Source organism: Terrapene carolina, unplaced genomic scaffold (assembly GCF_002925995.2).
Source record: "Terrapene carolina triunguis isolate 2854851 unplaced genomic scaffold, T_m_triunguis-2.0 Scaffold113, whole genome shotgun sequence".
NCBI lineage: Eukaryota > Metazoa > Chordata > Testudines > Emydidae > Terrapene > Terrapene triunguis.
The window spans coordinates 6405336-6420874 of record NW_020664464.1 but is presented as its reverse complement, the minus strand read 5'-3'; the positions used below and the strand labels follow the sequence as shown (position 1 = coordinate 6420874).

The 15539-nt window shown below is 40.8% G+C and overlaps 1 protein-coding gene across 1 annotated transcript in view; it reads right to left on the bottom strand.

Annotated features, from left to right (window-relative positions):
* Positions 1–15539, bottom strand: part of FOCAD (focadhesin) — a 200311-nt gene that overhangs the window by 89077 nt on the left and 95695 nt on the right. The window contains exon 15 of the mRNA XM_026652328.1: positions 14884–15010. Within this exon, the coding sequence (XP_026508113.1) occupies positions 14884–15010 (127 nt within the window). The remainder of the gene's footprint in view (positions 1–14883; positions 15011–15539) is intronic.

The following is a 15539-nucleotide window of genomic DNA, read 5'->3' as shown; positions in this document are numbered from 1 at the left end:
AACTTGCCAAGAGCCTGAAGGCTGCACCTAATTTGCATATAATTTTACAGTTAAAAGAGGAAGGATGATCTCGTGGGTTATAGGACAGGTCTGGAAATTAGGAGACACCTGTGTTCTGTCTCATTTGAGACGTTGAGCAAATCAACCTTTCCATGCTTCAGTTTTTCCCAATTGTAAAATGAAGTAATACTTACCTGCCTCACAGGTGTGTTGCACAGTTTAGCCAATGTTTGTAAAGCAATTTGAGCTCTTCAGATGGAAGACACTCTAGGAGTGAAAAGTATTATTGCTATGTAATTTTATCAGAGCTAAATGCACACATTTATTTTTCGTTGTGCAGTGGACATAGCACTTTACAAATAAGATAAACAGAGAATGTGCTTTGAAGGCTGCAAGTGATGGCACAAAAATGAGAAAACTGGCACTGCTCCACTGAACCCAAAAATTCTTGATGTCCAGCTCTCTCCAATGCGTGCACACACAGAGAACGTGGTTCACGTCTGTTAGGTAAGTGTAGTATTTGTTTTTTTCAGAAGTAATTGCTGAATTAAGCAGTTATTTCAGTGACTGTGAAAACACTTTAAAGAACAATTTTGAATCTGTAAAGATGAAGCTTTTAGGAATGCCTATTAAGTCCATTTTAGGAACAGGCATATCCATGAATACGTTTTTATGGTAACTAATGTTGACAGCTACCGAAAAGTAATCTCACTACATGTTGAGTGAAAATGACACCCCTCTACCCCCATTTTCAAAAACACCATTCTCAAGAATTAGAAAGACCAATACTACTTCAGTGTTCACGAAGACAGATTTGAAGAGGTATAACTTTTTTATGTGCTGGTCATTTAGGAAATGAGGCATCTTGATTTATCATGTGGAGAAACAAATTAAATAAAACAAATATATATTGTGGAGTCTGCTCAAGTCCTGTAGTTCAGGAAAAGTACAAAACTAATAAGTGCAGCAAAGTACACTATTCATGTTGACTTTCCTATGAATCACTTAAGCTCTACAGCTCCAGTAAACCATAACAGGGACAGTACTCTGAAAGCAGCTTCAATTTAGCACATAATTAAGCCACATTCATGTCCAATGGCAGATCACATGCAATGACCAGACACATTATTTATGTTGTGTGTTGAACTCCAAGACAGAACAAGGCAGCAAAGACTGAAAGAACAACAGTATATAACAAATGTCTTCCTGTATCAACCAACTGGATTTTTTTTGAGGGTATATATTGCTTCTTTGCTGTTGACATGAAATTTTGTGTTGTAGCCCTCCATATAGTACTAGCTGTCACATTAAACATGCATAAAAGCCTTTGAAATACAAAGCGAGAAAGAGTCCTGTGGCACCTTATAGACTAACAGACTATTGGAGCATAAGCTTTTGTGGGTGAATATCCACTACAAGTTAGTCAGGAAGCCTGAGGTATAGAGTATCACTTATTCTACAGCATAGCCACGATACCAATATTAGCTGTGAAACAATACCCTATATTGTAGTAATCCCACAGAAGACAGAGCAGTACTATGCATGCTTAACTTGCTTCCCAGAAAAATATTAATAAAATATGGTCCACACCATGCTACCTGGGATCAGTTTATTTCATACTGACTTGTGTTCTGATGCCCCGTACCAGTGATACAAGGGTTCATAAGAGAATGTCAAACCCAGAAACCAATATGAAAACAAGATAAGAATTAAAAGCAAACTGAAAATCCTGTTTGGATTAATATGACACTTTTGGTATTTCCTTTGGAACAGTTCTGCCAGGACTAAAAATCACAAAAACAATGAAGGATTTGTATGGATTCACATAAGGACTCTAATGGCAACACTATACTTCTGTACCAAAATTCTCCCAAGACAGATTTACAAGACAGACCATAATGGTTTGTAGTACGTATGGTAAATAAGTGGCTTAGAGTAAATGCCCTCTTAGCATTAGCTCAGCTACCGAAATACATCTTGAGATAGCAGAACATAATGAACATTTCCCCCCAGTAAAAATATAATATAAAAGGGTTGAAGTTCCATGCAGAACGATGGCTAGTTTTCTGAACTCCATATAGTCAAATATACTTTCAAGTATCGTTCAGCTTTCTCAGTTTTGTTTTTAATCTTTGTTTATGTTTTTTTCTGTTTTGAGTTTTCTTGGTGACTGAAGAGATAGAGAGGAAGATGGGAGGAAAGTTAAGTTATATCCCCTTTCCCTCATTTACAAAGAGGTTCTGTTTTATCCTGTATGGAAAAAGTGGCACACAGAATAAATAGGATGGATCCATATAATCTAGCCCACTTGTGAGGGATCTGGAAGGGAAGTCTGCAGGCTCCAATTCATAGAAGGCTGGGTCTTGAGCAGGTAATCTTAGCATACCAGAGAACAAGTAAGCTGCATATAACAGAGAACAACACTGCAAGACAGAGAGATTCAGGATGCAGATCTTGAAGCAGGATGGCATCTCCATGTTCTTAATTAAGAAATCTGAAGTTCTGCAAACTAAGATGTCTATATTGGAGAACAGACTGAGTTGTGTTTCAAATCTCCACTAAATTGAGATCTTCAAGGGCAGAAAGAAAGAAAGTCTTGCTATATCTGAGAATAATTTGAATTACTTATAAGTACCATTAACTCCTGCTGCGTGTATCTTCCACCTTTCTGCAGAATGTCTGTAATCTATTCCTCAGACCTGTTTACCACTAGTGCCAGGACAAATGTAATTACTTATGCAGCTATTTTTACTGTAGCAAAAGATGCAAAGCTATGACCCCAATAATTTCATCAGAAAAAATACCTGAGATTGGAATCCACAGAAGGGGTTAACTGCTGATACACTTTGAATCACTCTTGTAATGTAGACAAGCCCAAGCTTAGATCAGGCTGTGTTAACTCATATACACCTTGACCTGCTAAAGTGAAAAGGTATTATAAAGTGCCTACACTGGCAAAAAGGTAGTTTAGTCGGGGTCAGTCAACAAAGACTGACTTAACCTCAACCCATTTTTCTAGTGCAGATGCACCCATTAATTGGCTTTAAATAGGGTTGCCAACTTTCTAATTGCACAAAACCGAACACCATTGCCCCGCCCGCTGCTCCGCTCCTTCACTGAGGCCCCGCCGCTGTCCCAAGACCCCTGTCACTCATTCTCCCCCATCCTCATACACTCGCTCATTTTCACCAGGCTGGGACAGGGGGTTGGGGTGCAGGAGGGGGTGAGGGCTCCAGCTGTGGGGTAGGGCTCTGCTCTGGGGCCAGAAATGAGGGGTTATGAGTGCAAGAGGAGGCTCTGGGCTGGGGGGTGGAGCTGAGGGGTTCAGAGTGTGGGAGGGGGCTCTGGCCTGAGGCAGGGATTTGGGGTTTGGGAGGAGGTATGGGCTCTGGGCTAGGGGTGCAGGTTCTGGGGTGTGGTCAGAAATGAAGGGTTCAGGGTGCAGGAGGGGGCTCTGGGCTGGGGAGGAGGTTTGGGTGTGGGGGGAGGTGTGCGGAGTGTAGGCTCCGGGAGGGAGTTTGGGTGTGGGAGAGGACTCCAGGCTGGGGCAGGGATATGGGAAGGGGTGCTGGAGGGGGTGCGGGCTCTGGGGGGGGGCTCAGGGCAGGGGCAGAGGTACGGGAGGGTGCTCAGAGCTGAGACAAGGGGTTGGGGCACAGGAGGGGGTTCTGGGAGTGGGCTCCAGGCGGTGCTTACCTCACGGGGCTCCCCAGAAGCAACATGTCCCTTGGCTCCTAGGCACAGGGGCAGCCACGCAGCTCTGTGCAGTGTGCGCTGTCTCTGCCTGCAGGCGCCGCCCCTGCAGCTCCCACTGGCTGTGGTTCCCGACCAATGGGAGCTGTGGAGCCAGTGCACAGGGCAGGGGCAGTGCGCGGAGCCCCCCTGGCCGTCCCTCTGCTTAGGAGCCAGAGGGACATGTCGCTGCTTCCGGGAGCCGCATAGAGCGAGGTAGGGAGCCTACCAGCCCAACCAACCGGACTTTTAACGGCCTGGTCAGTGGTGCTGACCAGAGCCGCCAGGATCCCTTTTTGACTGGGCGTTCCCGTCAAAAACTGGACACCTGGCAACCATAGCTTTAAAGCTCATTGTCTACGTGTATGTAAGAAAAAAAAAAGGCAACTATTCTTGAGTAGTTAGCAGCTAACATTAGCATACTTTTATTTGTTCAACTCCAGTGAGCTTCTAGTCTTACAAACAGCTGACAAAAAGGGAATGCTAATTGCCCAGCACCCAGAATGTGACGCCAGACCATACTAGGGGGTCAGAAGACAATGTAATAGAGGATGGGTGATATGATTGATTTGGAACTGCCCTGTGACAATCTGCAATATTGTATGTTGGCTTGGTTTTGGGGGGATGAATTTATTGGGTTATCTCAACAGCAGCATTTGGAAAAAAAGGCAGGAAGGAAAAGAATGGCACAAGAAAAGCCACCCCTCAGAAAGCACTTGATAGTTGTTCAGGGACAATGTCAGTACCACAGACCCTGAAGACTCTGGCTTAGTCTCCTGCTGAGCCTACAGAAAGGACAAAGCCCAGGAACAGAGAAGAACAAAAGAGCTGCAGAGATAGGGACTATAAAGAGAGATGGTGGTTGATCAGGGGAACCAGACTGAAACATCAGGACCCCCATGGATGTATCTGAAGAAGTTAGCCCTGCCTAGGTTGTGATCAGAGAATAGTAAGCCTTGAGATAAGATAGACATGCTTTGCTCTACTGCTAAAATAATAATACTTTTGTTTTAAGGAAGCTGTCCAATCATTGTATACCACTGGTCACAGGCTCTGGAAGGAAAGAACCACAGGTGCCCAAACTCAGTCAGACCTGTGGTGTAATAGTTGATACACAGGTTACCATAGTTCAGGGCTCAGTCTGTGAGTGGCATATCTGCAAAATTCCACCTGGAGACAGAAACAAGGCCTGATACCTGAAGGAATGTGCTCACAGGAACAAGTGGTTTGAGGCTGAAAAGTTTTCCATAGCAGCTCATGATAGTTTGTGTTTGACATGATGCAATTACCCAGGAGAAATTTAACACAGAACTGTTTTGCTGGAGCTCTGAATCCTGTGCTCTGCATCCATGCAGCACAACTTTCTTTACTTATCTTCATGGATTAGATATTACTGCCTTTAAAAAAAAAAAAAAACAACAACAACCCTATCAACTGTTGATTCCTGGATTAGCTCTATGTATTCAACCCATTATGAAAAATGGATTTTAAAAGCCCTTCTTCTGGTTGAAGTTGAGGGTTACATCTATTGCAAACCCAATGTGACCTTAAAGGAATTATTTCATTAATGTTTGTACAGTATTTTTTAAAATACTTGGAAGTGCACGTTATTTCAGTTCTATTACAGTTTTCTAACCACATACCAACCACACAACTTCTAAATTGTGTAAGCATCTCTAACACAGACTGCAAAAATCAAAATTGACTCTGCTCAACTGAATACAGCCATTAATCAAAAATATGCAAGCTATGCTGCACAATTTGTAATAAAGGTAAAACAGAAGTATACACCACTAAATACAGGCGAAGCAAATGTGGAAAGCCAACCTAACCATAAAACTTACACATGCTCAATGAATAGTTGTTTGGATACCAAGGAAACTAGCATCTCCTCATGTACATATGATATGATAATACAATCTTTAATTACATGATCACAAATCATTTATCAAACAATAACATATAATACATGCAATGTACGCTACACTTTTAGAGACACATGATCTCGTACACTACAATAATTTCATTGTCATAAATACCCAAGTATCATCTGACTTTGACCTTGTTTGACTTGAACTATTCTGTATTTTAGTTGTTTTATCACCAACCACACATGTATGTTTAATTTATAAGGGATATTTAGTTCTTACTTTCATCAAATATTAGTGTTATACTGTCTTTACAATACTGTGAATCTGTATCTTCAGTTTTGCACCAGAATATTGCGCATAGAATTTATATTTGTACACCACTAATTTTAAATATATGTATATATGTCTAATGTCATAGACACAAGTCAATTGGAAACTGAACTTTTCCATAAGCTGACATAAAAATGCTTTGGGTTTCCAGGTGCTAAGTATTTGATTGCACTATATAGGTATAGTGTACTTACAGTAAGATTTATTAACTGAGCCTCATTGATACTGACACTTATTGAAAGATTTTACTTGTCAACTCACATATGACAGCTTATAATGCTTTTAACTGTAACTATTCTTGAAGTCAATAGGGCTTCTCATGTGCTAAGAGTTAGAGAGAAGTTTAAGTATCTTGCTAAATCAGGGCTTTAGTGTGTAATTTTCATGTAACTGAATATTGTAATGGAATGTTATAGCTTGCACAACACACAGCTCCATATACATACATGTAGAGTCATCAGAAAAGTTGTATTAAGGAGTAGTTTGAGAAATAAAGACACGTAACTGAAAGCTGTATCATACTGCTTAGGATAAGCACCATTCCAAATTCAAAGTAACATGGCAACCCAAGGGAAGGCACAAACCTATATAAATACTCTTTATTCACTGAAATAGCATAGTTGCACAGACACTTATAGTCTCAGCCATGATAGTCTTTCCAGCCCAGTGGTGTTAATTCGGATTATCATGCTTTGCAGCCATTGAGCCAGGCTCCTCCGCTGCTAACTGACAAAATTAAAACCTTCCCAGTGTCTGATTTGATCTTTTAAACAGGGGCGGCCCTATGATTTTTGCCGCCCCAAGCACGGCAGTCAGGCGGCCTTTGGCGGCATGCCTGCAGGCAGTCCGCAGTCACACGGATTCGGCGGCGTTTCTGCGGGTGATCTGCCAGTCCTGCGGCTTTGGCGTACCCGCCACCAAATTGCTGCCGAAACCGCGGGACCGGCAGACCTCCCGCAGGCACGCCGCTGAAGGCCACCTGACTGCCGCCCTCACAGCGAACGGCACGCCGCCCCCCGCGGCTTGCCGCCCCAGGCACACGCTTGCTGCGCTGGTGCCTGGAGCCACCCCTGCTTTTAAAGATCCCTCAGAGCTTCACTAAGATCCAGAAATTCACCAACACTATCCAGAATAGTGCTTGTATTCTGACACAGGACACGCACAATAAAGTTTTCCAATTTAAAGCAGATGCTCCAATAAGGCACCAATCTATCAGCCCATTGAACTAATCGTGTCAGCTCAAGTATGAAAACTATCCATTTTGCCATTCTACAACCCAAAATACAGGAGCCATTTGTGTACACACATTTGAAAATCTGGCTCTCTGTGTGCGCGCGGGGGGGAAATCTGAAAATCATGATACTATTTCCAAAGCTCATGTAGTATTGTAATATTTCAGGAGCTATAACATTTAAGGACACAGTCTAATAAATGTACGGGACATCAAAAGCAACTAACCTTAAACATTTACTGCTGTAGGTATTTTATATGATTTTCCCTTGACGTGCTTTAAAAAAAATAATCCTTGTAGCAACAATGATTTTTCTTCCTCCCACAACAAAACAAACAAGATAAAAAAGACAAACAAGGAAAATAAACGTTCTACTTTGCATGCTTCCCACATAAACAACATATGGCATGCATGCGCCCTTAATAGCCTGCTTCCACAATTCAGATTGTTGTAGGACTTACAAGAAGTCACTTTTTTCCTGTTTTAAACTTCTTGCTGCTAGCAAGAGTAAAATAATAAATATAATATGTATGTCACAATAATGCAATAAAACAATAGGAGACAATTTAGAGCCCTACATAAGCTGTATCCATATATAACTTAAGAATAATGCAGGGAGGCAAATTCTTTGATGAAAATAAGCCGTGCAGGTTCTACAAAAGAAGAGTAAATTGGAAGAAGACTTCACAGCTTACAAATTACTGCTTTGTTTTGAGTCAGACTAGAATTTGCAATAGGTCTTGTCTGTGCACAAATACTCCTTGCCCCAGATTTCTGTTTGAGGAAAAGATGATCTAGTGAATTTTCTGACTGGGAAATGGCACCAAATAAAACATATGACTCGATCTAAAAAAGTAACACTGTTTAACCACACTATTAAAAAATCTCTGGAATGTAATAAATATAGAAGCTACAGTCTACTAAAAAAAACCTACTGTACACAGCTGTGCACTCTGGCCAGCCATTTATGGGCTTTCAGCTATGCCATCAAAATTCCATAATAAATTATTTTTATAACCCTTAAAATGTTAAAACCTAGAATTCTGATTGGCTCCTTTTACAAGGAAATAATTCTCTAGAACTGTCCGACACAGCAGCAGCCTCATTGAAAATCATCCACCCTGTAGTGTTGTGAAGAAATAATGGTGGGTGAGAAGAGAGGGAAGAGGTACTTTGCTCCCCAAACACTTCATTTTTAAAAAGTAAATAAATAAACGGTTATAATAGCAATAACAACCTTGGCATGGCGCATATCCAGAGGAATAGCTGACTGTGATAAACAGCCTGAGGTGAACTCTCTCTGCCGGTCATGAATCCCCAGGAAATGCCCTGTGCCTCAATAGTTATTGCTCAATTGTACAATGCTTCTCTTTGAAAATACAACACCCTCCAGGAAGTGAACAAGATGAAAGAGCTTTTCTTCATGATGCTGAGGCGCCTATTAATTTTTGCCGCAACAGAATTGTTGCCGATTAGAAAAAGCATGTTCATAAATCCAGACTCTCTAATCTAAGGCTTTTGGTGCAAGTTCTTTGTACATTTGTTTTTGTCTTTATACTCGTTGGTTCTATTTTTGTTTAGATTGACAGATCATTTCCATCTTGAAAAATTAACAACCTTTACAATTTATGGGCTTTCAGGATTTCTGGTCAAGTCAGTTTTGTCTTTGGTTTTTTGAGTTTTAAAATGCATATCTCACTGCTGGACAGAACACTGCCTGGAAATACATTTGCTGGAAAGGAAAGTTTTAGTTATTCAAATCTACTGATCTCAAGGAGAGGAGCACCACTGTGAGAGCATACTTTAATTAACTTTCTGTACTGAACTGGGGGGAGGGGAGTGGGAGACGAGAGGATGACATTTTAAGTAAATTTACTCCCTGAGACAAATAAAGCATCCATTTATATCGAGACTTCATGTGGCTGCTGGCACTATCAGTAGTAATGTGGTTATAAGAACAAACAGTTGGAGGGTTACCTGTATCTCCGTCCTCTCTCCGTTTCTCTGAATGCACCCCCTCAATCTCTGGCCTCATGCCTTTACACGCCCTGAGATGGAATTCCATAATTCTCCCCACTCTTAGAACAGGCCTAGTGGCACAGTGTCTGTATATCAACTATGCTTATCCAGAAAGAAGGGGAGAAGAAAAGCTAAAGATAAGCCATGCCTCAGCAAACACTTGAGGGTTGTTACAGGACAATGGCAGAGCCATAGGTGCCGAGGAATCTGCTTAGCCTACCAAAATGGTTTTGACAAGAAGGGCAAAAGCCTGGGAATTTACAAAAACAAAGGGACTCTGGATGGATTAAAAGGGGCACACTTGCTCTCATGCTCTCTCTCGAAAGAGAAAGGGAGGGAGGGGAGGTAGTTGTTTGGGAGGTATTTGGGAAAACCAGACTGACACAGGCACCCATTGGGGTGTCTGAAGATGCTAAGCCTGCCTAGGTCACCATGTATGGCAGAGCTTTAGGTAAGATACCAACTAAACAAAGTGGGTTTGGCACCTGCAGTTCTTCCCTTCAGGAGCCTGTGACCAGTGATGGATACAGTGACCAGACAGCCTTCTTAAACCAAACTGTTTATTCTCACAGTAGGAGTGAAGCATAAGAGAAAAAGGATTTTAAAACAACAAACAGTCTATATGCACATCTACCTTACCTACAGCCCTGCCATCATGTGATAGTTAGCTAGGAAGGCCTAGCTTCTTCAGACACAACAGCAGGAGCCTGAGTCAGTCTGGTTCCCCTAACAAGACAGAGACAGAGAGAGACTCTTTTAATCCAGACAGAATCCCTTTGTTCTTGTCAGTTCTCAGGCTTTGCCCTAGTAGGCTCAGAGGAGGTCAAGGCAGACTTGTTGGAGCCTATGGCTCTGCCATTGTCCTGTAACAACCCTCAAGTGTTTGCTGAGGCATGGCATATCTTAAGTTATTCTTCTGCCCTGCCTGCTTGCTTTTCCATACAGGCTACTATTAAACAAAACCGACATATTCATATGGTAAACATCCCAATAACCAAGTCAACATATAGCATTCATAGGTTATTACAGATCAGCTCTACATCCCTCACAGTCATCATCTGAAATGTTCAGATTATGCACTAAACTACAGCTCCTATTAGAACTTTTTCTAGAACAGGCAACTACAGCAAAACCCATCAGACTTGCCCTCCATTTCAAAGTGGTATATTCATTCAGTAATTTATAGAGCATTTACAGCTATAGCAACTATGAGCTATTTGCAAAAATAAAATTGTATATGAACTCACAATGCATTGTGTATAATAAAAATGACCACTGCTGCTATATAAAATTTGTGGACAGCCAAGCTGCAAGAATAAAGTAAACAAAATCGACAAAATACACTTTGCACAATGCCCAAAAGTGAGCCAAAAACTTGGGTTTTGGTGAACCACCAAGAAGTTCAAGTACAAAGGCAGAAGTCCTGGGAGCAAGAACATCACACTTGATAGTAACTGCCACAGTAGGGAAGGATCAGTCTCTTACAACAGGGTTTCAGACCATTTATGGCTATGCTCGCCTTCATGATACAGCAAGTACCTCACTAGTCTCATAATCTGAAAGTCCTATATTTGCATGTCAGAGAAGACTCTGTTGACTATTTAGATTGTTTTCTATTTAGTCTGTGAGTTCTTAAGAGCTCTTACAATCTACAAGGGCTATTAACACTTGTCTTACTGTATATGCCTATAGAGAACTTAGCACACTGTTATGTGACTAGAAATTAAAAATATATAGAACCTTTTTCCAAATAAAAAGCCAAGTTTGTTGCAAATAATATTTAAAGAAATACAGTTTAAGGTTTACCTTTGTTCTGAAAATTTTTTAAGCCCAAGAACTGATGGAGTTTGAGAAAAAAAAAAACTTTCATAAACTTAAAAAAAAAATGGACTCCCCATTTAAAGCACACTGTTGAATTAAAAGTCAAATTGACGCTAACTATAGTTTTATTACTACTTACTACATTACAGAGACCATAAATGTACTAGCTGCCTTGAAGTATAAAGAAGATATGGTCAGTCTTCGTTCCTGTCCTGAGGAAATTACAAAATAAATTCAGATATGATGCGACAAAGAGAGTAACAGAACAACAGGGTTAGGAAAAGGATGGATGGGGCAAAAGAACAGGGCTACACCAATAAGACTGTGTAGTTACTCAACAAAAGCTAGTGCAAAGCATGGTGAAAACTATCATGGGGAAGTGACAACGAACCAAATCTTTAGGTTGCCTAACAATGAAAGAAGTAGGGATCTTAGGGAGAAAAGAGTGTGTGATCATTAATTTGAGACTGTATCATAATGTACACAGAACAAAGATGAATTAAGGTTGGCCATGCTAACTTAATTCTGGTAATTCCTAACCTTGAAGTGCTTGACTTTGCAACCTCAATGACTATATTTTTACATTCTTTTTGGTATGTGAGTTTAATGAGGAGAAGGTAGTGGGCTTGCACAAAGCAGAGAGACATTAGTGGGAGAAGCGATGAATATGGAATGGAGGCTGTCAAGCACATCTTTAACATTTCAAAAAGTCTCCAATGGTGAATATTCCCACCAACCAGATGAATCAAAGTTCTCCATACTACTGTCGGGGAGACACAGGCAGGTCTGATTTCCAGTCCCACACTCTTGTTCACTCATTCTGAGAGTGACAGGAATGCTGTGGAGGGAGCACACTGCCCTGGGAGGGCTGAAATTGGGCTAAGGAGGAGAAAGCACCTTGCATCTCTCAGGGCATGTCTACACTTACCTCCGGAGCAATCGATCCAGCAGGGATCGATTTACCGCATCTAGTGAAGACGCGACAAATCGACTGCCAAGCACTCTCCCGTCGACTCCGGTACTCCTCCGGAGCAAGAGACGCAGGCGGAGTCAACAGGGGAGCATCAGCAGTCGACGTACCACAGTGAAGACACCGCGGTAAGTAGATCTAAATACGTCGACTTCAGCTACATTATTCACGTAGCTGAAGTTGCGTAACTTAGCTTGATTTCCCACCCCCCAGTGTAGACCAGGCCTCAGTAGCAACCCTTCTGGACAATTAAAGAATAGCATCTGTAATCCTGGCTGAAGGAGCTGAACATAACTAAAATGTCAGTAATGCAGGGCCTCGTGTGGCTGGGAACGTAAGGCTAAGAAAAATACCTGAGTGGTGGTGATGAATCAACAAGACTCGATAAAAGACACAAGGGAAATCTTAATCCAAGGGGAAAAAATTCAAACCACAAGTTTCTCCAAGTATTAAATGTAAAAAATGTTTAACCTTAGTTTTAATAGCCAAGTTATTAATGCACACTGTTTTAAGATTGTCCAACATTGCAATTTCCACTAAACATCAAATTCACTGGTTAGCATAATTTGTCATCTGTATAATTTTTATTTCTCTATACTGCTCCACTTTGCCAGTTCCCTTTTTTGGTCAAAGACAGACAATAAATGTGGAATTGTGGAGCAAACAGCAAGAAACCACTTCCAGAAACAGCTTGGAAGAGGTTTTTTTAAAAAACAACAACAACTATGCTTAGCATTTTCATTCTTGAATCTTTCTTGGCCTGCATACAACACTTTACACATGAAATCAATTAGAAACCAGGATAGATGGCCTCTCAGAAAGTATGCTGGCTTCTGTTGAAATCATGCTGGCAAAAAACCAAAAGATTTGCCCAGAATTAGTAAATGTGGCCTGGCAAGAACTACTTTGTATATTTTACAATTTTGACATGCAAGTCAGTGCATACTATAGTTTCATTTAAAGGTCTCTGTTACACAAAAGCAAAAAGGAAGATTTAGCCTTCTTCATAAATCTCCCAAATGCAAACCCAATGCTCTAAGTGATGTAAAAAATTCATGTACAGTGGTACCTACTTTATGTATACATGGTATACCAAACAATTATTATATTCAACTCAACTGAAAACTACTATTCAGACCAAATATTAGCACTACAGCAAGTTTTATTATAATTTCACTTATACAGGAACTTTCACTTGAGCATCTCAAAATGCTTTACAAACATTTGTTAAACATCAGACCACTTTCTTAAGGACTCAATGATTTTTGCCAAAAGCCCATGTACATAGTTGTGCCATTGCACTGGCTCAAGTGCAGACTAGGAAGCAGATTCTGAGTGTGCCTTATGCCTCCCCTGCAAGGGCGTGCAGGACAGGTCAAGAAGACCCAAGAAACTCTGACTAACCACCAAATATACTGCGTCTCAAGTTCTTGCTCTGGAGACCGATGTTTAAATACTAATTAGGGGAAAAAACTGTTTTACCCTCATTCCAAAATATGGTTGTCCATATCACTAACCCATACAAGAATTCTAAATCAGGCGCACTAAGGCTATGGCTACACTAGAGAGCTTGCATCAGTGCAGCTGCACTGCTGTAAGCTCTCTAGTGCAGCCACTCTAAGCCGATGGGAGAGAGCTCTGCTGCTGACTTAATTAATCCACCCCCAATGAGCAACAGCAGCTGTGTCAGCAGGAGAAGCTCTCCTGTCAACATAGCACTATCCACACCGGTGCTTAGGTCAGTGTAACTTATGTCACTCGGGGGTGTGTGGCTTATTCACACCCCTGAGTGACATAAGTTCTGCCAACATAGTGTAGTGTAGACATAGCCTAAGTGTCAGGACTGAGGCAAAATTAGAACAGCGGTGAGAGGAAGATTTTAGTGTGCCACACAATGTTTATTTCCTTCCAGGAAAATAAGGTGCTCACTTTCAAGTACCTGGTGGTACCTTGGCCTATCATCTCTCACCAGTGGCATAACATCAGGAATGTTTCCTGCTTCCCAAAGTGGATCTTTGGGACAGCCTGTATGGGGCGGGGGGAGCACATCTCACAGACAGAGTCGCAGCTTGGGCATTGTTTTGAGACTCTCTATCCTGCATGGCCCAGCAGTATCCATAGCTCCTGCCTCCAAATCATAAGAGAGAAAATATGATCTAAAAATGCTAGTAAAGGGGCAAGCTTGTTTAAATAGTAATTGAGGCTAATGTTGAAAATGTGTTGATAGGGCCAAAAAGGGTGATACCCCACTTTAAAAGAAAACTCAGTGATAATTTTCTTGAACCAGATGTTGGTTTTTAGCAGCAGTCTGGAGTCTGTTGTTTTATACAGGTGTTTATTAATTAAATTGCATGCTGCTGACATTATTATTAAACATGTACATATTGTGGTAGTCCTTAGAATCTTCAACCAGATCAGGGTTCCATTGTGCTAGGCTTAGTACAAGCACATAGGAACTGACAGTCTCAGTCCAAAAGAGCTTACAGTCATAACAAGTGAATAACATAATGAAAGACATAAGTGAATGAGACAGTCAAAGGGACCAGGGTTAAGAACACAGGGTAGCAAAAATAATAGGATGTGTGCACTTCTTATCCAAATAGAACTATGCACCAAGCCACATCTAAAATTTGAAGGAAAAATTCTTGAAGGGACATCTGCCTGTTGATAGACAAAAGAGCTGTGAAGAGACTTAAAATTCCTGGCCCCGTGTTGGAGGGATATCATAGCAACTGATCAGGGAAACACTCAGATTACATTTCCCAGTGAATAATTAATAAATAGGAAAAGATAAAAGTTTAATTTAACAGAAGGAAACATGGTACTATTCTACAGCAATGCCTGCTAGAAAATGGAAGCGTGCAATGCAGAGCAGTACTCAAAAAAAGGACAGTCCAAATTAATCTTACCTCAGCTTGGCAAAGTGCATGAAGACCTTGTAATACTAAAGCAGCAGGTGTGGCTTGATCAGGTTTTGTGCATTCATTCAATATCTGGGAAATTGCAGCCAACATATCAGCTCCATGTTGATATGGCCTAGTGGAAAACAATATTGCATGAAGGCAGAGTACTTAAAAAAAATTCAGTTCCACCTCTCAAAGCTTCTTGACATGTAGAGAAATATTTAATAGCACATATTCTTCTACACAGGACCGCTTCCTATTTAACACTTAATGACTATTTCTTTAAACAACTTGGATAAATAAATCATCTGACCAGATGATGTAAGTACCGCATGTTTAGGCTTTCTAAGTTTTCTTTCTATAGCCTCTAAATCAATTCCACTGTGCTATCACAAATCCCATTTAAATTTTCAACTCTAATAATATTGTTCACTTGACAGTAAATGTTACAGTTACATTGAGACTTCTTTTATAACCCAGATTCCAGATGCTCGTAACTTCCAAAAAAAATTATTTTGGCTGAAATATACCATGATCAAAATAAATCACACATTTTCTACTCTAAAAAGAGTAAGGTTTTTTTCTGTGCATTCATAACTCAGACAGTACTGAATGTCACAAGAGGTATGAATCATCCCAGGTGTGTGGTCTTCACAGAAGAC